The 19,542-nt window shown below is 49.9% G+C and overlaps 5 protein-coding genes across 5 annotated transcripts; 3 read left to right on the forward strand and 2 right to left on the reverse strand.

Moving 5' to 3' along the window:
- Positions 1-1,347: 1,347 nt before the first annotated feature.
- FOBCDRAFT_287912 (Sec39 domain-containing protein) lies at positions 1,348-4,243 on the reverse strand (the record flags this gene model as incomplete). Its single annotated transcript, XM_031172935.3, has 3 exons — positions 2,697-4,243; positions 2,485-2,644; positions 1,348-2,434 (listed from the first exon to the last, which is right to left on the reverse strand). Exons 1-3 carry the CDS (start codon positions 4,213-4,215, stop codon positions 1,348-1,350), a joined length of 2,766 nt encoding a protein of 921 aa, XP_031049720.2. The 5' UTR covers positions 4,216-4,243.
- Positions 4,244-4,509: 266 nt separating this feature from the next.
- On the forward strand, positions 4,510-5,451 carry FOBCDRAFT_214322 (uncharacterized protein). The gene is made up of 3 exons (XM_031172937.3): positions 4,510-4,698; positions 4,781-4,920; positions 4,991-5,451. Exons 1-3 carry the CDS (start codon positions 4,671-4,673, stop codon positions 5,135-5,137), a joined length of 315 nt encoding a protein of 104 aa, XP_031049722.1. The 5' UTR covers positions 4,510-4,670; the 3' UTR covers positions 5,138-5,451.
- On the forward strand, positions 5,439-7,680 carry FOBCDRAFT_154327 (uncharacterized protein). Its single transcript, XM_054703247.2, has 3 exons — positions 5,439-5,983; positions 6,038-6,401; positions 6,453-7,680. Exons 1-3 carry the CDS (start codon positions 5,764-5,766, stop codon positions 7,288-7,290), a joined length of 1,422 nt encoding a protein of 473 aa, XP_054559222.1. The 5' UTR covers positions 5,439-5,763; the 3' UTR covers positions 7,291-7,680.
- Positions 7,681-7,719: 39 nt separating this feature from the next.
- FOBCDRAFT_287916 (uncharacterized protein) lies at positions 7,720-9,327 on the forward strand (the record flags this gene model as incomplete). Its single annotated transcript, XM_031172945.3, has 3 exons — positions 7,720-8,413; positions 8,470-8,532; positions 8,598-9,327. 3 exons carry the CDS (start codon positions 7,720-7,722, stop codon positions 9,254-9,256), a joined length of 1,416 nt encoding a protein of 471 aa, XP_031049730.2. The 3' UTR covers positions 9,257-9,327.
- An 8,105-nt stretch (positions 9,328-17,432) lies between these two features.
- FOBCDRAFT_214332 (Homeodomain-like protein) lies at positions 17,433-18,957 on the reverse strand. Its single transcript, XM_031172946.3, has one exon. The coding sequence runs from the start codon at positions 18,590-18,592 to the stop codon at positions 17,744-17,746; it is 849 nt and encodes a 282-aa protein (XP_031049731.2). The 5' UTR covers positions 18,593-18,957; the 3' UTR covers positions 17,433-17,743.
- Between the last annotated feature and the right edge of the window lie 585 nt (positions 18,958-19,542).

The raw sequence follows: 19,542 nt of genomic DNA on the forward strand, positions 1-19,542 counted from the left end.
GTACTCGGCCTGCGTCACTTGAGTTTTCTTGTTGCTGGTCGTCGGTTTTGCAACAAGGTCACATATGGACCACATTTGGCAGCTTCCGGATCTTTGCAAATCAAACACTTCATCAGTCATCCATCGCGTCTTCGACGACTTTATGATAGCTATTGCCAGCACAACATCAACCAGATGTCGACTCCGGCCTAATCGGTGAATCACATGGACTATCAAACTCAACTTCGAATGCGGCCTCGCGACTCAACTGCCCGTGCTGTCCTCGTATCACATACACATACTATTATGGGGTATGCGAGACGGTCATTTGTGGCTGCTGCTCTGCTCGTCCTGACTGACTTTAGTTATTGACTCAGAGACACCTGTAAATGTTTCACCCACCGCCAATCAAATCACACATCGCTGTAAAACAACTTGACACCCCCTACAACTCTGACAATCAATGAAAACCGCTATCACTAGGCTCACGCGTGGGGTTTATAATGTTTCTCAGCTTTCAGCGATTCGGTACGCGAAGTCCTCTCAACCACCGTCTTCTCGCCAAGCTCTTCCAACATACCCCTGGGATTATGATTCTGCAAACTTATCGCCAACATCCAGTATAAGTTCTTGCAAAACTACAAGACTGGATCCGTGTACTGGTAAGGACTGCAAGTTGTGATCCTGCTGACTAAATGGTAGGGTGATCCCCCAAACTGGACAGATTTCATACACGAGGACAACCGCCGATGGGTTCGCTGCAACAAGTCTGAACAGTGAGTTGGGCCAATGCTCCTTTAAGGGCCGAGTCAAACAAGAGTTATAGCCGTGCGGAAATGCTATTTCAACTTCCCTACTACTCATGGTGAATTACAAAAGAGCATACATGCGGCCATGAAGCATCCAGCGATGCATGCTTTTGACAGTGCGTTGTATTCATTTCAAAGAACATCGAGAAATTGCCTGTAATAAATAGCTGCCATAGAAGCAATCTCTCGACTAGTTTCAGTTTATCACTTTGTAAATATTTGTGTTATTAAACTTCTACCCTTGATGCGCCTGACGTCTCCGCGCTTATTCAACTCGGTATTTTGACCTGCCCGTCACACTTTCGAGATGGTTATAGCTTCGTATTATATGTGTAAGTAGGGAACGATATGGAGATGATTCCCTCAACTCACAATGAGGACCTAGCCCACCTGCATCCCTCGCATGGGAATTGAAAAATGTAAGCAACTTTGATGGCTAGTCGATTGCGTTGAATGTATGCCTTTGGTGACCTATCCTTTCCACAGAACCCGACCTGCTATTTCAAGGCCGCTTCCTCGCCCTCTTTGATAAATGGTCCCCAATGGGGCACATGTCTGGTTACTGCTGGCCACTTGTAGGTCGATTTGGATTTGCTCCAAGCAGCCACCCTACACCAGATACCAGTGTACCAGTCGCAGCCTCTCTTAGCTGATCCCTCTTCCTTGTTCTGTTCTGCTCGTGCAACTCGGACTCGGAGGACTCCGACTCTGGATTCGTCTTATCTGATGTAAAAGAACCCTGCAAGCTTGACAACACAGTTAGGTTCCTGGACGCGACCCTAGCTGTGGCTCTGGAAAGATCGAAGAGAGACATTGGTGCTTCCTCAGCCTGACGAGCTGTCGCGCTGGCAGATATGTTGCGGGGTGGATAAGCCTTGTCTGGGTCTGGTGTATCGAACGAGCCAGGGAGACCCGAAAGGTCACCTGCGGTGTCCCAGGCAGCTTCTCGAGCAGCCTCCTCCTTGATTGCAGCATCCAACTGCTCTTCGCAACGACGGAAGGTCTTTAATACTTCCTGAAGCTGAGACGGGGGTGCTATCCGTAGAGAAGTTGCTAGGCACTCAATCCGCTGCTCGAGATGGCGTATCTCGGGATTTCCACTTGCCGTTCCAAGATGCGTTGGCTTCTGGGATCTCTCCGTGCGGACATACTTGCCAGCGTCAAGTGCTGCCTTCCAGGACCATTCGTCAGATATGCCTGCAGGCTGCGACTTATGTACGTTCTCATCGGCACCAAGACGGGTTACCACGTAAGAGTATGCTGTTTCGAAGTCGTCTTCGCGCAAAGCAGCTTTGATGCACATGGCGACGATTCGTTTTGTGACCAATGATTTGACCGCGTCTTGATCCTCTGGTATCGGCTGCTGCTTGCCTGGCCTCACGTAAATTGGCAAATTCGCATGGATCATGTTGCTTCCCAGTTCCTCAAACTCTTGCAAACGTGTGTATGCTTTGGGGTTTTGTTCTAGAACTTTCTCGATAATCGAGACCGGATCAGAGTGCACTCGAAGTACAACAGGACTGAAAGGTTCGCCTTGTTTGAGTACCAGGCGATAGTCGCTCAAGGCATGGGTAGCCTTCAACAATGCTTCGATGCGTTTTCTGACGGGATGATTTGTACCTAACGTTCTTGGAAAAGCTTTGAGGCTGATTTGGTTGTCAACAATGATGTCCCGAGGATATATTAACTGACTTACATTTCGTCGCATCTTTTCAATCCCCCTCTATTTCGGTTTGGATTTGAAGCATTGTCGAATGCCTCAAGAGCTGCGTTTTGTGCAGTGTTCAACACGGCAGATACCAACAGAGGCGCATCTGGTCCTTCATGATCGTAAAGGGTTCTTGCTAGGTTGTATCCTAAGACGTGTCAGGTGTAACTTGGTCATATAGACATGCTCATTTTACATACGTGAGCGCGAGAGCATCGCTTTCAAAAGCTCTGTCTCAATGAACTCCAGGGTCACATTGCCAAATATGCCCTGTAAAGTTTCGTCCCCGGTGGACTTCGGACTGTTTCCCCAACCGTGCAGCCATAGTATCTCTTTTCGTCCCCGGATCCAGCAACCGTCGTCATCAGATGCACGGGTTGGAAGACTTCGTATAAGCCGGCCAAGTTGCGATTTTTGTTCCTGCTGATCTTGAATAAATGCTAGGTCCCCAGCTTTACGGACTGTGCAGGGGACGCCCGAGTGTGTAAGAATATAAGCGCTTTGGATGAGAGCAGGGAGAAGATCAAGAGATTCCTCCTTGGGGGTTGTAAGAGGATTTGAGCTTTGTAGTAGGTCGTTACGTAGGTATGTCGCAGCTTTGGCTCCGCCCAATGCATCTATATCGAAAGGTGGAACAGGGGCAAGATTTTCTACTGCTGATTGAAGTGTTATATCGGAGTCTTCATCCAAAAGGGACCGAATCTTATTGCAAATTCTGAAGGCTGCCTCCAAAGCCTCCACGTCGGCATCAGAGACAAGATATGCAGAAGCTAGGACGGCTCTGGCATAAGAGCGGTCGAGATACTGCTGTTGGTTTTCCTGAAGCCACGAACCGGCATCATTTCCCAGGTCTATATCCGATGGCCCATCCCAGGATTCAATGGCTTTGAGAGCAACTGGCCAGGATGTTGCCGCTGTAGAGGCGAGCCATTCGAGGGCCTGCTCCCAACCAGGACATGATAATTCAGGCGCTGCATCCGTTTCATTTGATACATCTTGGTCAAAGGCCTCGCGTTTCCACCTCGATTCGCTATGCAGCCAAGGCCCAACAAGCCCACTCAGATCACGGCCAGCTAGGCCAAAATCATCATCGACGGCACCTGTCTCAGCGAGTAGATAATCGATGGCCGTTCTGTCAGGTAGATTCTGGAACTCAAGCAGCGAATACCGTATAGGTCTTTGTGGATAATACTCGTAGTTTCGTCTGACTAGAGGGAGTACCGTGGAAATCATCCATGTGTGAAGGTCTTGCGAATGCTGCAGAAATGGGGATACCAGGTCAGGAACTTGTGGTAACATGCCCGCTTCTTCGTCCATTCTGTAAGCCCTCAAAAGTAAGAAAGAGGTGAGTGGATCAGCCTCGTCAGCGAGAGCGAGAGGCACATCAGTATTTTTGAGGGAGAGAAGATGAAGTCTCTTGACTTTTCTTGAAGCCTGATCTTCTGTTATACTTTGAACAGAAGAAGTGTCGAGCTGGTAGTCTGAACTTGTCTGTAATGGCGACTCGCCGCTGGCTATGGCTTGTATGAGGGGTACATACACCGCCGGATTGAGGGTTTCGGGAAGATATGTGAGAATGATTCGGAGCACCAGCTCTGGCCGTAGTATTGCTGCATGTTGACCAATGAGATAGGTCAAGCTATCGATGTCGGCGATGGTTGCGAAGTGTACAGCCAAGAGCACCATCTTCGCAGCACCCAGCGTGACATGAGCCGCCATGATGATGATGATGACGATAGTATTTCCAGTCGGATGATAGAGTCAATGAGGGCATAAGTGTTAGTGAAGCTTTGAGAAATAGTTTCACTTTGGGATTGGAAAAGGAGAGGTCATTTGTTGGTTAACCAGCTTCAACTAACAAAGTGGCAGGTTACCTACCTCAGTACTGAACAGAGTGGACAAGGTTAAGGTGTAGTAGAGTACCTTGGGTAGCTACAGCCACATATACTACGCCACACATATACATCTGTGGCGGCTCAAGCGTTATTTTCAGTGAGCCGATAGGATCCACTTCACCATCCAATCCACGCGCACCGATTTGCTACTCGGCCAAGGTACGGGTGAACTCAAGAGCCAGAAGCACTTCACGATTACAACGTCAAACGAACCGCGATTCAACGATCAGATACTGCCCGACCCGCGCAAAGCCTCGACACATACTCAATTGGCTCAAGATGGCGTCGGGATACGGCATGAACGGCGGTAAGTCTACCAAGGCAGCTTCCACGCCCACATACAACCAGTCAAACATTCCTTGGACTGACGACATCTACTTGGACTCTAGGCGTTGGCCGCTGCTTTCCCTTCTGGCAGGAGGTTATGGGATGCTATGTGGTCAACACCACTGCCGCTGATGACTCTGGCAAGAAGAAGTGCGGTCTGGTTCTCGAAGATTACTACGAGTGCCTCCACCACAAGAAGGAGGTAGGTTGAAGCATGCAGATTCGGCGTTGCTTTCGGCATAGTAGGACAGTGAATTAACAGCAATCGACAGCATGCTCGAGCTCTCGCTATGCAAGCCGCCTACGCCCGAAGCGAGTCCGCTACAGCGCGCGATGATGCGCCCAGCGTTAAACAAATAAGGAGTCTAGGACTCATCGACAAGGAGGAAGACACGAAGAAGGTGCTAGGACAAAGCTAGACGACGGATGGATCTGGAAATACTCAATGAATGATACTCGAATGCTATTTATGTTAGCCCGATTACCTGTATCGCTCAGCTACACACGAAGGAATAAACCTTGGTTTCGCTCAAGCTGCCAATCGTGACAAAGCCCAAACCAGCTGGGACTTTTGACAAGCTATCAATGGTAGGATTGCCAATTTCTTCGATATGAAACAGCTTATTCAATAATCCATTTTGGGCAAACTCGACAGCAATACCACCATGCAGGTTAGCATTGTGCTCAGAATCTTGTTGACATATGCAGCCATGTGATATGAATCAGGTCAAGGGCGAGCCTGACTGAAATTGGTTCATTGTAATATGTCCAGGTCTAAGGGCAGCAGGAACCAAGCAAGGCACAAGCGCCAGGGAGAGAAAGGTGCGTAGGTAACTGGCCATATTCGCCAGCCGACAACAGCTGGCTGCCAGTTCCCCCTCATACCTCTCATTAACAATCTCCAAGCAACCCGGGTTTCCTTACACTCAGGGAGGGTATTTGTCACTTAAGTTCTGCCAAATCGACCCTCAAAGACGACTTCCCTTCATCTTCGTCTGTAAACGGCCTTCTCGGATCGCTGGTTACCTGCTAGAGCTTGTGTAACATGCCTTGTCTTGAGGGAATTGAAGTTGCAATCGTCACTCAGCCCGAACTGGCTAAGCTCCCTGAGTTTCGTCTCTCGGATTCCTCCTCTCAGGGTGTTCTGCCGCCTGCTGATCAACTGTCTTGCTTAAGTCTTGCCGCCTCGAGCCGACTTCGTTCATTGCCACGCCAGCTTCGGAAGACCAGTCCTCGGATTTCTGTCTACATCCCCTCAGACCCAGGTTTGTCTTTGCCTGAACCAAAGCCTCCAGGGAGCCCTGCCTGACTGGGTTTAGGATCACGTTTTGGAATCCACTATGCACTCAACGAAACGTCACTACTGCCACGCTACTTGTATTTCAAAATTTTCATGAATGGCAGAAACATTACAAACTGTGGCGTGAGGATTCTCAATGGAGCTTCAGGTTCCATCACACGCTCCCTCTGTGAGCCAAGCGAGCGCTGGAAATACAAGGAAGATGGCGTGTTACGCATCAGGGACGGGATAGAGGCACGTTGCTTCTCCTTTCTTCCACATGCGCATCAATCAGTTGCAGAAGATGGCGGCTTGATAGAGGTCCAAGTCTTTCGGGCCAAGGGCCGAATTCGAAGATTGCCCATACTAGAAGGCCACCGTGGTCAGGAGTCATACGGGATTGGGTTGGTGTGCCTTGCATAGATGTTCAGTGACGCTAGGCTAATCAGTTGCAGGTCGCCGTCAGGTGGTCTCCTCGATTCACCAGATGAGACCTGTTTCTACGATTGGATCCTAGTCGACTCAAAAGAGTCACCTTTCGTCTCTTTCCGTTTTCTCTATAGATCGTTACTAAACCTGCGCCAACTGAGCCTCGCACCGGATCCTGAGTTGGGCGACAGTTCAGTCGACATGGAAGAGGACATGGCTGAGCACGCAAGCGAAGGGTTTTGTTCCATAAAACCACTTCGTATTGGTAATCTTTGTACAGAGAGTCCTAGTAGCTCAGTATTGGATGATGCTCTGTCGGTCCAGCAGGAGCCCCGTTCGTCAACACGTCCCAGGCGGTTGACCGAAGCAGCCCCTATAATTGCAGCACCAAAAGCCTCAGCTCGTCCTCTCCCTGAGGTTCCGATCAAGAAGCCTGCAGACCATGGAGACATTGAAAAGCAGGTCCAGGCGCATGAATACACTTCTCTATCCGATATCCAAGAGGAGATAGAGCACACCGATACCAGCATAACCAGCACTACCAGTTTCCTAGGCCGATCCGATTCTCCTCGCAGTGTCAAGGCGAGAGTTCTCGAATTGAACGATTGCGGTATAATGCCGCTTCAGCCAGCTCTAAAGAGAGACACCAGCTCGACCATCCTCGAATCACTTGTGGACTACTCAGAACAATCTGGCCCGGGACAAAACCGTGCGTTATCTACATCGACGGGGAATATGGGCTACCTAGAAACGGATGAGCCTGAGCAAACATCGGAAATGAAATCGATTGTTGCGGAAGCAGAACATTCATTCAGGACTGGTTGGAGACTGAGTGAGAGCGAGTGGATCAAGGGGGAGGTTTGAGTGCACAAATGGCAACGTGGCAGAATTTGTAACACAGAGTTGTTTGGTTCTGGCCTCGCAGAGGATTGCTTAATGAATGTGTGATAATGATGGACTTACAAAGGAAGTGTCTGTAGACCCGAACATTTCAGTCATGTCGATACGACTGAGTACAATGTATACATTATGTGCCCACCCAACGGCAGATGAAATAGGGATGTTGAAGGACTGTGAATAAGAGCGGTGACGTACGTGCCTGCATGTGTACCGAGTTTGTTGTTCTTGAGGTAAAATGACTGTCACCGGCAGTGGCAGTGACAGTCAGTAGCAGATAGGTCCTGCTTGGCAACCTTATGATCAGTATCAGTCACTCAGGCAGCCAGAGTATTCCAGTATCCTCATCAACATTTCATACCTAGCAGACAAACACCAAAACAAATGCAACGCATCATGGCGGACCAAAGCTGGCTACGATTTCTTGGGGGCAACAGAACTCGACAGCACGATCTGAAGTATCGTCGCTCCGAAGCAGCCATACAAGACTTGTACAAAGATCCTCCCAAAAGCAAAGAGATACATGCCCACCGCTTGAAGAAGAGCATGGCGCGACTCCCTAGCTGGCAAGGAGTATCTCAGGCAAACCAGGCGACTACCGCGGCGGCTGAGGCGGAATACAGTTTGGACGAAGTAGACAAGTTGTTCATTAACGCAGGCCAGCAGATCTGGCACAACCCCTCCATTGACCAAGTGGCAGAAACCTTGCAGGTTGCAGTAATGACCAATCCTGCAAGCGAAGCACTTTCCGCAGAGTATCGCTCACATATCCTGCTCCTTTGCGAAGCTTATGGCACTCGACACAGAAAAATTGCCAAGCTCGAAAAAGAGCTTGCAGAAGCAAAAATGGCACTCAAGGACGAGGCAAGTCGACACAACTCCATAGAAGAACACTGGATGGTCCAGGATGCACGGTACAAAGCTGAGGTTAAACGTCTTGAGATGTTTATTCATCGAATGTCTGATCAAGGCATGGAGGCTGTGGCACTCGCCAGGGCCGGTAGGCTCCTCAGGGGAAGAGCTGGAGCTGCTACAGGAGGGCAAAGGGCCATCAACAGTGACGTGGCCGACGAGGACACCTCGAATGGAGGTAAGTATGCCCAGCCGTGAAGCACTCGATACACTCTGACATTTGACGTAAAACAGCCACTGAAGCCACTGTCAAGAACGAACGTAATCCCACCTTACTAACACGACAGGATACAATGTGTAAGTGTTCATGCTCATTTCCAGATTTGTTTAGTATCCGCTCCTTGCTAACATCTTATAAACAGTATCTGGAACACGAACCATGGATACCAGCAACGAGATCAGGTTGAGCAGAGGGTTCCGGGTTCAAGACCACCTCAAGAAGAAGAAGAAAGCAGCAACCGGCGCTCGCCGACTTGAGACACATGCAGACGACGATAGAAAGACACGCCCTGAGCAAGGCCGAGAAGAACTGCAGTCACGAAGTGCTTCTATGCTCTCAATTGGTCCAGGTGGACGAGGCACAGCAGACATGCCGCCACACAAGGGTAGTGCCAGGAGGGAGCGCGATTCTACCGAAGAGTCAACAGTAATGGAGGAGGTTGGCATTATTGACCGGACAAGCTCTACATCCACATCTCTCACGCAAAGCCAGTCAAGCCAGGATACGGTTACTGAGCTCCGGTGCGATCGAAGAAGCCATCAAAATAACCCTCGCCATCACCGTCAATTCTCGTTTGTGGCCGGAGACGATATAACAGCGGTACGGTTGGGCGGGCCCAGAGGGTCTAGAATTGCTCTGGGTCAACATATCCAGACGAGCCAGGCACCGACGACTAGTAGAGAGACTGGTCGTTTCTGTGAAGAGAAACGTAGGTCGAGATCGGCCGAGTGGATACGGACGATAGAGCAGCGATGGTCGGACATTGACGACAACCCCGGAGCGTCAGACCTGCGACTCTAGCCACTTCAGAGGATAAGCTAGCCGTCAGACCTCAGTGTCGTTTCTAATATCGAGCCTGGAGGTGATTGACTAACTCCCCCAAAGGTTCTTCTGTCAGTAGCATGTGGAGCCTTGGACAGAAGGCAATTAGAGTTTTCCATTATATCAACGGCGAAAGTTTATACGAGGGGTGAGTCGGATGGAGAGTTTGTCGCAAGACGAACAGCATGGGGGTGTTAGGAAAATCACACGATGAGAGGTCCCACAGGGCGAAGGTCAACAACTCGACTCGACTCGGCTGTGACAAATGATGCAAGCGATAGGCCCGGAGTGGAAGGATGTTCGGATGACCGAGAGGCGTCGCCTCGACGAGGCTCAAGACTTGACGGAAGAAGCATAGTATGTGACGACGGATGTGACACGGGTGAGGCGGGCTTGACGGGCACGACGGGCGACACGGGATCTAGCCCTAGAAGACAAAGGCAGCGAGCAAACAAACGAGCAGTTGTGGTAAAACCTGGAGAAGACTAGACAAGCCCGGAACAGCCTGTCAAGCCAAGGCAAAGACGCCGGTGCCGAACCTTATATCGAGTTCAAGACTCAGTGAATTGACAAATTAGGGTTAAAAGACCTTGGAACTGCTCGGAGTGGCGCTCGCGACAGGAATGCCAATACAGCGCCTGCTGAATCGAGCCACGCTTCATCGACAGCGCAAGGAATGTGACTGTCGCTAAATCAAGGAACCATCAACGGGACGGGTAAGGCAGACGAAGCGTCTATCAGTCTGTCTCCTCAGCGACAACATGGTATGCGACTAGACCAGGGCATGCCGTTATTCAAATGATGGTCTAGCAAAGTCTAGAGCTGTGCCTGAGGTCAAGAGCGGAGAGATGAGTCGTGCCTGAATCGTGCAACGTCTTTGTTGGTGTTGTTCATCGGCTTCGCTTAATTGAACGAGCCTCGGTCGATTGAAGCACAAGCTATCTTGTATGTTCGAGGGAGTGTTCTGTTGCTGATACCAGGACAATGCACTGAAATGTTGAGTACCAAGATTCGACAGCTGTGGAGTAGATATTGGGGCAAATGCATGTCTGTCTGTAAATCGACGAAGGTGTTTTATTGCAGTGGTGATACGGAATAGATACGTCAGAGACGATGGTGATGGCTTCACCATAGCTCGATCGTCGGCCAAGTCATTGAACATTGGGCGATGAAGGAAAAATAAAGTTTTCCAAGCTGTTAGTCGTGAGTAAGGTGATCCATATGCGGCCAACTCGAGTAGAGCAAAGCTGTAGGGGTGCCTGAGGTGAAAATAGCGGATGACTGACTAACTAGCGCCAGTTAGAGTGCGTTGGCGCTGTTGGTGGCGGATCGAGCATCCTACCACTACCTACGTTTAGCTTAGTGAGTGCCTGCTCGATCTCCCCCGAACGGCGGCGATAAGCGAGACTGCTGAATCCAGATCCCTGGGTCTTGTAGACCTGTTGTTGGTTTAGACGGAGGCCATAAACATCCGGGTTCGTTGAGTTTCCTTCCCTCCCGTCCGTCCCTTCCCTTCCCTCTCAGTCCCTTTTTTTTCTGTCTCCATTTTGTCTCCATTCCCATGCTATCCAATTCACGCACCCCTGTCTGTTCTTGGTTAGGAGGATCGGACACAAGAAGTCATTTCTTCAACCGTCGACCAGAATGTGTAGGTTTGTATGTTTGTTTGTTGCTTGCCTAGTTATTAGTCTACCTAGTAGTTAATGTTTTAGTTGTCTCTTTTCCTTTCCTGCTTCCGAGGCGCATGGCTCCGCAGATCTGGGTCTCTTGGTCCGCGATGTCTGTTTGCTTACCTACCTCCTTAGGCTGCTACCTACTACAAAGCTAGAGCTCCCGTCTCGACGGGATACCCGGTACAGAGGGCCGGTTTTGCAGTAATATGGCTACTAACAAAGCCACAAAAAATATACCTAAGCAGGAGGAATTGTGTCCCAATGTAATGTCTCTGTCGCGAGACCTCATGGACGCATTTGGTCCGGTCGTAGGCCTTGCAAAGATTTGTCATTCGTGCCAGCCGGTATTTGCGTCGTTGGTTGCACGAGGCGTCCAGTCCAATATAGTACGCTGGAGGGACAAAGTTTTACGTAGCGACAGGTTGCATATCCATACCGAGGTAGCTGTTGCTAGGATTCCATCCTCTGCCACTGGCGAAATCTCCTACCAAAGTATGAAGATTGGCTGTTGGTAGAGTGGATGGATTACATCACATCCTCCAGGAGAGTTTTCTGCGTTGTTTTCAGAAGAAACAAAGAACACAGGAATGAAACTCAAATTCGGTCAAGGTGTCTCCAGGACCACAATTCCGTAATGATTTTCTCATGCATACTTTCGTTAGAGAATCAGCGTAATGCTCAACAAGCTGAGGGGCCTTACCTGACACTTAAACATTCGATCTCATCATTTGAAACCGGCAAGGACATCGAGGACAATCTCAACGTTGTCGTGACGCACTAAAAGACCAGGACTTCCGCTACGGCCAGTACAAATGCAGTGAACGCGACCTCGGAACAGAAGGCGGACAAGCTCCCCAACTAATGTCCTGTATGTATATGCATACATACACAATACATGCGCAGTGGTTTCTTTTTCGTAGGAGAATGGAGATAAGATGAGGTGCAATGAAACCTTCTCACGATACGGGTTGAAACTATCCATCGCAACAGCCCTTGAGACACAGAAGCACCAGCACCAGCACCAACGACTGAACCCATTAGACTAGGGGGTGTTAGTCAGACAGATGGACGACTCAAGAAGCGTTCAGGCCTGAGCAATGCCAAGCTGCCAGGGGCCAGGGGGAGCGGCCTTTGTGCGCTAAGAAAGAGAGACGGAGCAGAGAGGATGGAGGGGGTGTAGATTTAGCCAACGGTGAGCGGGATCGGTCGGTAGTGGACCTTTTAGCTGGGTTAACGATCCATGCTCAAATCCGAGACATTGGCATGGATCATCCCCATCTGCACCAGAATGGAAAAAACCCGTCCGTCTGTGGCTGACTCGATGTTAACAACTAGCGGCACGATCTAAGCCGCAAGCAGTCATCCAAGTGTCGACAGACCGCAAATAGTTTCAACCGTCATGGTCAGGGCTCAAAGCAGAGACAGAAAGGCCAGTTTGATTATGAGTGAATAGTCAATGACCGGATATGAGTCTCTGAATCGCGTGAATGGTGGACCGAATTAATCAATAGTGCTATTGAGCTAGCCAGCCCCGTCAGTAAACAAGACAGTTGTTCATTCGTTCGCTCGACTGGCATGGCATGTCATAGCATAGCATAGCCAAGTCACAGCAGCTGGACAAACAATGGATCTGATCAACAACGGTCTCCATCCGTGTGTGTGTGTGTGCGTGCGTGCATGTCTCCATGACAGGCGCCGCCAGAACGGTGGAAGCACCAGGGAAGCATCAGCTTGACAGGGTCAGAAGGGTCTGACTCTGGGGACAAGGGTTACAGAGACCCAGAGGAAACCAAGGAAGATCATTCTTAACGGGGAACAGGGCATGATGTGATGCTCCATTGGCACATCAAACGACCCAATCAAGCCTGGCAGCGACAAGCCCAAAGGCCGAAACGCAACGGGCGCCCGAAGATTTTCGGGACATGGCCCAAGCTCCCGACTGAACACAGAAACACAAAGACAGAAACACAGAGCCATCGTGACGTGACACTCAGTATCAGGAAGGCCCCTGGCGATCAGTAATCGCGAATTAGAAAGAAACCGTTGAGACTGCCATCTCCCCCCCTGTAAGCTAAGGTATAAACCCCAGCTGCAGTCCGTACAAGATCCATCCAATTGCCTGTCTCTGTCTCAGACGTTATGAACACACAGCATACGGTAGCTCGATATCTTGAACTCGATCTCTGGGAAGTTTACGAGCAGAGTGGAGGGCGGGAGGGAGGGAGGGGGTGTGGAAGGTCGATTCAGTGTGATGCTGTATATTTAAAATTGGGGCCAGGATGGACACCTTTTAGCTGATGATCGCAATCGATCTGAATTGAACTGTACTTCTAATAACGGCAAAGGAAATTTTGAAAAAGTCCATGTTGCTAAGGCATGCAATTTCAGAACTGTCCAGGATTGACATTGACTTGACTTGACTTGACCGACTGACCGTCAAGGCTGAAGTCGGTGATGTAACAAGCAACCGTACAGACGGTAACAGCAAAATGTCCGCTCGCAGATCATCAATTGCTTCACGACAGGTGTGCAATGAGACTGGTTTTGTCATTCTCGTTCCTGTACGATCCGTGTCTGTCTGTATGCATGTCTTGAATCTTTCTGTGTAGTGTAGATCTTGTTCTTAACGGTCGAGTGAGTTAGACTTTTCGATCGCAGCCGATTCATTTAGAATTCGAGGTTTGGAGTTTTACTTTCGCTGTGCACTCCTCGTGCAGTTCGTAATCGTCATCGATGGGTTGCAACGTCTAGGTTTCATGTGAGCCACCCCGAATGTCATCGGCTGCCCACCAAGAACCCTGCTCCAGCTCTCAGCTAAACGGGCAGCCCGCCTCATCGGTGACACTACTACCCTGTACACCCACCTACCTAGTACCTACCCACCCACTCAATCATCATGGTCCCCTGGAACAGAAGTTTATTTGCTTTGGCTGAGCAGCTTGCGAACAATCTTTCGGTTTGATTGCTGTGGAATTGGAACTCTTCGCCATGGTTGGCTGATGGAACCTAAAGGTCAATGATTCGATCAATCGCCTGAAACCCCTACTACCTTATTGTTCATCCATGTATGCTATTTCCAAGACCTGGGAATCGTCAGCTGGCTTCTGATCCAATCAGTGGCTATTCGTATCCTGGAACAATGGTGCACTACAACAACATCCCCGTTGTGCACGTCTCCATCTTGACTAAAACCTACTTAGCCGCTCGCCCTTGTTTGTGACCGTTGGGACTACGACAACGCTGGTTGACGTTCAACAGCGCCTGCGAGAGTTGCGTTGCCAGCGTTGCGTTACATGCAGGAGGGCGGAACGACCGTGAGATTTCGTGCCATCCACACGGAACCAGCAGAAAATAGAAGCATTGGTTCCACTGCCCGAGATGCTGCACAAGAAATGCGAGGTTGCATAAGCGCAACGCCGAGGTACGTGTTTGAGACAGATGAATGATTGGCTCGTCGTTCTGCACTGGAAAAAAAAAACCCCGGAATGAATGAGTGAATCTTGAACCCTTGAAGGTTGAGCTCAGAAACACCCCCCGAAGCTATTCGGACTGACCATCCCCGGCCCGGCACGTCATTATGGTTGGAGACGAGAAGAAAAGAAATTGTGAGCGATCTCCCATCGACCCCTAAATCCGCCATTATGATAAGACATGGATTATCGTATCGTCGGGAATTGTCCTTTCCGGGTGATTGGCTCAAGGATCCCTGTAGATTCGATCACTTGGGGTACGGTAATTTTCCCATGCAACCCTTGCTCGACCAGCGGGATCGGCGCCAAGGTGACGGCGACGGGTACAGTCCCTACAGGTTCAAGATTGGCTCCCGTGTTGCACTGTGGACACACACACACTACAGACGGTTAGAAAGATGGTTGAGTGAGTGAGTGCTGACGCTGATGAGATTAAGCACTACCAGATGTCAGCTGCGCAGAAGAAGAGAAGAGAAGAGAGGATAGGAAATTATCCCCAGAGACCTCATTTACCAGTCGACCTCACCTTCACGTTAATACACTCCGGCTCCCCAAGCTCCCCAAGACAGCCCAGACAGACGGACATGGGTGGTATTGGATAGTGCACCTGCATCTAACATCAGTGGCTGCCGATGCTGGGTTGGTGGATGGTTCCGTCTCGCCTTGCCTTGTATCACAGATTTAAATGAGATCCAAGATGATGCCGGTCAACCAACCTCGGCACTGGTTGAGGTACATGGCTATACGTTCAAGAAGGAGGGATAAGGGGTAGGGTACTGTAAAGTACTGTAGACGATTATGTCGATCACTGTATGTAAATGGAGGATAAATATTCCCGATGAGACTTGCTTGAAGATACAGGTCCTTGCTTTACTGGGTTTGAGTCAGGCAGAAGAGGCTTGTGCACGCAGCATGAGCAAGAAGAGCAGCCCTCACCCTAGGAAGGGTAGCCTGTTTGACTCGAGGCAGATCCTTCCTCACTACCAGATTAACGTTGAATAAGGTGCCAGATCGAATGTCGCAAATGACCGATGGGGCTGACTTGAAGGAAAAAGAAAATAAGGAATCCATACCTTGGCCAGGGTGTACAGTAGTTGAATGACACAGCAACAGTAGCATATAGACAGGGTATCGAATACGCAAAAGCAATCAAGAGATGAAAGTAGCATCGATTGCGAACGTACTCATCAGCCAAGTCAGGCCAGGTCAATAATAGCAACTCAACTCACCAAGTACGGACAATAATTCAAGGGAGCCTGAGCCTAGAGAGGGCTGAACACACGGATCGTGTCAGATACCGGTAGCTGCTAGACATTCAACACCCAGAGACCGGGGCGGTTGGCGGCTCCCCGATCTCTCCACCAATACCCATCCAATCAAGCAAATCAAATCAAATCAATAATCATTGTCGATGAATGCAATGCAGGCATGGATCACAGCTCAGCACAGCGCAGCTCAGTAAATAGACCCCCCGTTAGTGACTGCACCTACAGTACCTAACAGTAGGTAGTCACTAATGAAATCCATACCCATCATCTTCAATCCAAAACCCGCGCCCTTGGCTCTTGGGCCACACGCACCCGAAAAAAGCGTTGCGTCGACGGAAGCAATCACAGCAACGGCACACGATACTACCCTGTCTTGCTCAAATTTCCAGGTTGGGCCATGCCATATTCCGACTCAGGACTAGTCCAGCGCCTAGAGCAGTATCGATGGGTTCCCTTTCGTTCGGGACACCGTCCAGCCGGTAGCTAGTCAGATGCATCCTTCAATCATCGATCATTCGTCATGGAGCTAACGCCTTGAATCAAGTGCAGTGCAGTTCAATCAATCAATCAACCAACCAACCAACCAACCAACCAACCATCACTCACTCATTCATTGAGTGACACTCAGGTCTTCTAGCAGGGAACTAACCTCAACAGAGATCCGCTCATCTCAGGTTAGCAGATCCTGCCCGCCTGTGGATGCACGGATCGAAACCAACAGGGCACGATATTCCCCAAAACCAAGAGAGCTCAGTAATCAAGAATAAGAAACAAATCAATGTGCCATCCCCGAGGGGAGGGGTCCCTATTGGGCCTGCACCACTAGGGCGCTAGCCAACTGGTCCTTGTTGGTGGCATTGGATCCATTGGTGCTAGCCCGGCAGGACAGGAGAGCCATCAACCTCGATCAATTGATCAATCGATCAATCAATTAACGACTTTGAACAGTAAAGAAGATACCCACTAGAAATTGAAATCCGACTTTCCTACGGATGGAGTCTCGTACCTTGAATCACTGCGCAAGTTGTTTCCCCTCAAACAACGACCCCCCTGGCCCCGTTTGCATTGTCCATTGGGCGTCTACACCATGGTACTATCGACTTTCAGCCGTGGACCAGGGGTGCGGAATCGAGATTTTGCATCTGAATCTTGGTATGTAAGTTGATGTATGTATGTGCAGTATCTGTACGGATACCTCACAACAATGCAAGTCTCTGAGCCTCTATCAGTATAGTGTAGATCAACGTCGATCCCGTGTCCCGCCGGTGCATGCATGTCTTGGCTTCTCCGTGTCCCTGTCTCTGTCTCTGCCTGTCGACCTGGGTCTCGCGGCTAGCCGTACTTCCTTTTGTTTCTGAGAAAGAAAAAGAAAAAAGAAAAAAAGAGGTGACCGGGAAATCCCTCCCATCCGCCAGAATAGGCATGCATAGATCATGTCTGTTGGTTACTTGCCTTACTTGCTTGCTCTATGAAGAAGCAACTCTTCAACACAACTCAAGTTACCTCTCGTGGTTCTGTGTCCTAACTATCACGCTGCCACATTCCAATGTCATCCTCCCCCACCAGGTTACTCTGTCAATATTGGTATGCCCGATACGTTGACAAGCGTTTCAAGCCGGCCAATTCAAAGCCAAGGTCCTAAGAAGCTACAGCATTCAGGTCATGGCAAGACATTCTGACCTTGAATGCATCTACAAAAGACAATTATCACATGTGTACATATCAGGACAGACACTCAGAGGAGTTGGATAATCCAAAGTATATTTTATTTGATTAAACCGTCATTCGAGATCTGGATCATGGCGCTGTATGTCCAGTCTCGGGTTTATTAGTATTTCGTAAAAACATCATTCGCTTTCAATTCCGAGAAACCTTTCCCTGAACGCCTGGTATCTTTGCCAAAACAAATGTCCCCTGGACCCTGTAAGACCCCCTCACGGCTGGTAAAGTTGGCGGTAACGGCACGCCCGATCAATATCTACATGTTACCAAACATACCATCGCATTACATGCGTGGCCAAGGCTCATCTTCGACCGCATTACTGCGACATTATCTTAATCCATGAGGGCGGAGAGATGCATCCTAGAGTCTTGTGCCTTTCGGTTTTGTGGTTGCTGCTGCTGCTGCTGCACGGGCGAGTTGGGCGCGGTGGGTAGTTGCGCTTGAGGAGCAAAAGGAGGCAATCTGGGTTGATACTCGGGCCTGTCCGTATAGGCATGGGGAGGAGGAGCCAATCTGTCAAAGCTGGGAAGCCTGTCACCAGCTGTTGGCAAGCCTGAGTGACGCAGCGGGGGCAATTCGACAGGTACAGCGAGTTGCATGGACTGGTGGGAGGGTGATGTGGTGTAGTTGGATCCCATTTCGGATTCAGCAGAATCGGAAGAGCATGGCGAGGGCAGTGGAGCCTCAATCCATGAATGCATGGGGTGGCGCATGGCAGTGCCAGTTAGGGGGGAGAGTTGTGCTCCAGGCATGGGCATGGCTGGTGTAGAGATGGATAGTCCAGGGCGGTTCGTGGGATAGTAGCTATCGTGGTGATCCTGTGCAGCACGTCGTCGATCCGTGCGCTTGCGTCTATTTTGGCTACCATTCCACCAGTTCTTGACGGCATTGTCGCTCCTGCCATTGAGACGGCGTGCAATTTCGGCCCAGCGTTTCCCGAGGTCCGCGACAAGTCGTTCGATCATAAGACCTTCCTCGGGTGTGATGGGTTCGTGGTTGAGTGTTGGTTTTAGGTTTTGATGATAACGCTCGCGGCACTGCTTTGGTGTTCGGGTTCCCAGGGTTGATGCAATACGAACCCAGTTGAGAGCTCCATGTGTGCGGACAAGATCCATAAGATACACATCCTCAAACTGTGACCACGGACCTCTCCGCTGCTGGGTAGGAGCGGTGTTGTTCATGTTGGGTGACGGTTACTGGTTGGTGGCGAGTATGTATATATATATATGTGTGTGTGTGTGTGTGTGTGTGTATGAAGGTGCCTCTTAGGGACGATGTTTCAAGTGATATTATTGAAACTTGGTGCGATGTATTAGTTGTTGTCGGGTGTTGGGATTAGTTTGGATGATGATGGTGATGAGATGGAGAGGGATGATGCTCAGGGGAGGAGATAGAAGTTGATTTAGAAGGAGGGAGGAAGGTGATAAAATATCCGTGAGAAAAGGATGGGGCGGAAGGAAGGCATGAAGCCTATGTAAGTTAATGTATGGGGAAGAGGTGTAAGGCAAGGCAAAGTAAAGTCGTGACACCAACAAGGACAAGGCCCGGGGGGGAGGGGGGTGAAGGATAAAAGAACCGAACAAGCCCAGGAAAACAGAACAGGTACGTGCTGGAGTGGCCGAGTTATGGGTCAACAAACTACAGTAAAGTAACTTTGTTGATCTGCCACCAGGATGTCCGCTGTCGAGTTCGACTTGGGGGCTGTGGCGCTCTTAGCCAGGGGGGGCGTAAATCTGGTTTATCTCAAATCACTTTTGGGGCGTGAATGGAGCGGAAAAGGTTGTTTGCAGGGTGTAAAGCATCCGAAGGAGAGCATGGGGTGGGGTGAAGGTAAGCATCGTGACGGGATTGGTTAAGCGTCTTGACCCGCTGGGCTGCTGTCAAAGCGACACACTCTCACTCAGCGACTGACTGACAGGACTTCTCATAGCGGCAACGGAAGGGCAACTCTCCACTTGCTCTACTCTACTCTACTCTACTCTACTAACTTTGCGGAGGCGGTTCGTTGGTTGGCTGAACGTTGACCGGATGCGATTAACTCCGTCCGTAGCTAGATCATTAACCAACCCCAAGTACAGTCAGTACTCAGAAAGAATGCTTGCAGCTATCAACAACACGCACACGAGCTGGT

This window comes from Fusarium oxysporum, chromosome II, assembly GCF_013085055.1.
Source record: "Fusarium oxysporum Fo47 chromosome II, complete sequence".
NCBI lineage: Eukaryota > Fungi > Ascomycota > Sordariomycetes > Hypocreales > Nectriaceae > Fusarium > Fusarium oxysporum.

Bases quoted from the DNA above. Each gene is read 5' to 3' on its own strand.
- FOBCDRAFT_214322 (XM_031172937.3), top strand. From the start codon at position 4,671: ATGGCGTCGGGATACGGCATGAACGGCG. The intron at 4,699-4,780 runs GTAAGTCTACCA...CTTGGACTCTAG, and splicing joins GGGATACGGCATGAACGGCG to GCGTTGGCCGCTGCTTTCCC. The intron at 4,921-4,990 runs GTAGGTTGAAGC...AGCAATCGACAG, and splicing joins GCCTCCACCACAAGAAGGAG to CATGCTCGAGCTCTCGCTAT.
- FOBCDRAFT_154327 (XM_054703247.2), top strand. From the start codon at position 5,764: ATGCCTTGTCTTGAGGGAATTGAAGTTGCAATCGTCACTCAGCCCGAA. The intron at 5,984-6,037 runs GTTTGTCTTTGC...GACTGGGTTTAG, and splicing joins CTACATCCCCTCAGACCCAG to GATCACGTTTTGGAATCCAC. The intron at 6,402-6,452 runs GTTGGTGTGCCT...AATCAGTTGCAG, and splicing joins CAGGAGTCATACGGGATTGG to GTCGCCGTCAGGTGGTCTCC.
- FOBCDRAFT_214332 (XM_031172946.3), bottom strand. From the start codon at position 18,592: ATGAACAACACCGCTCCTACCCAGCAGCGGAGAGGTCCGTGGTCACAG.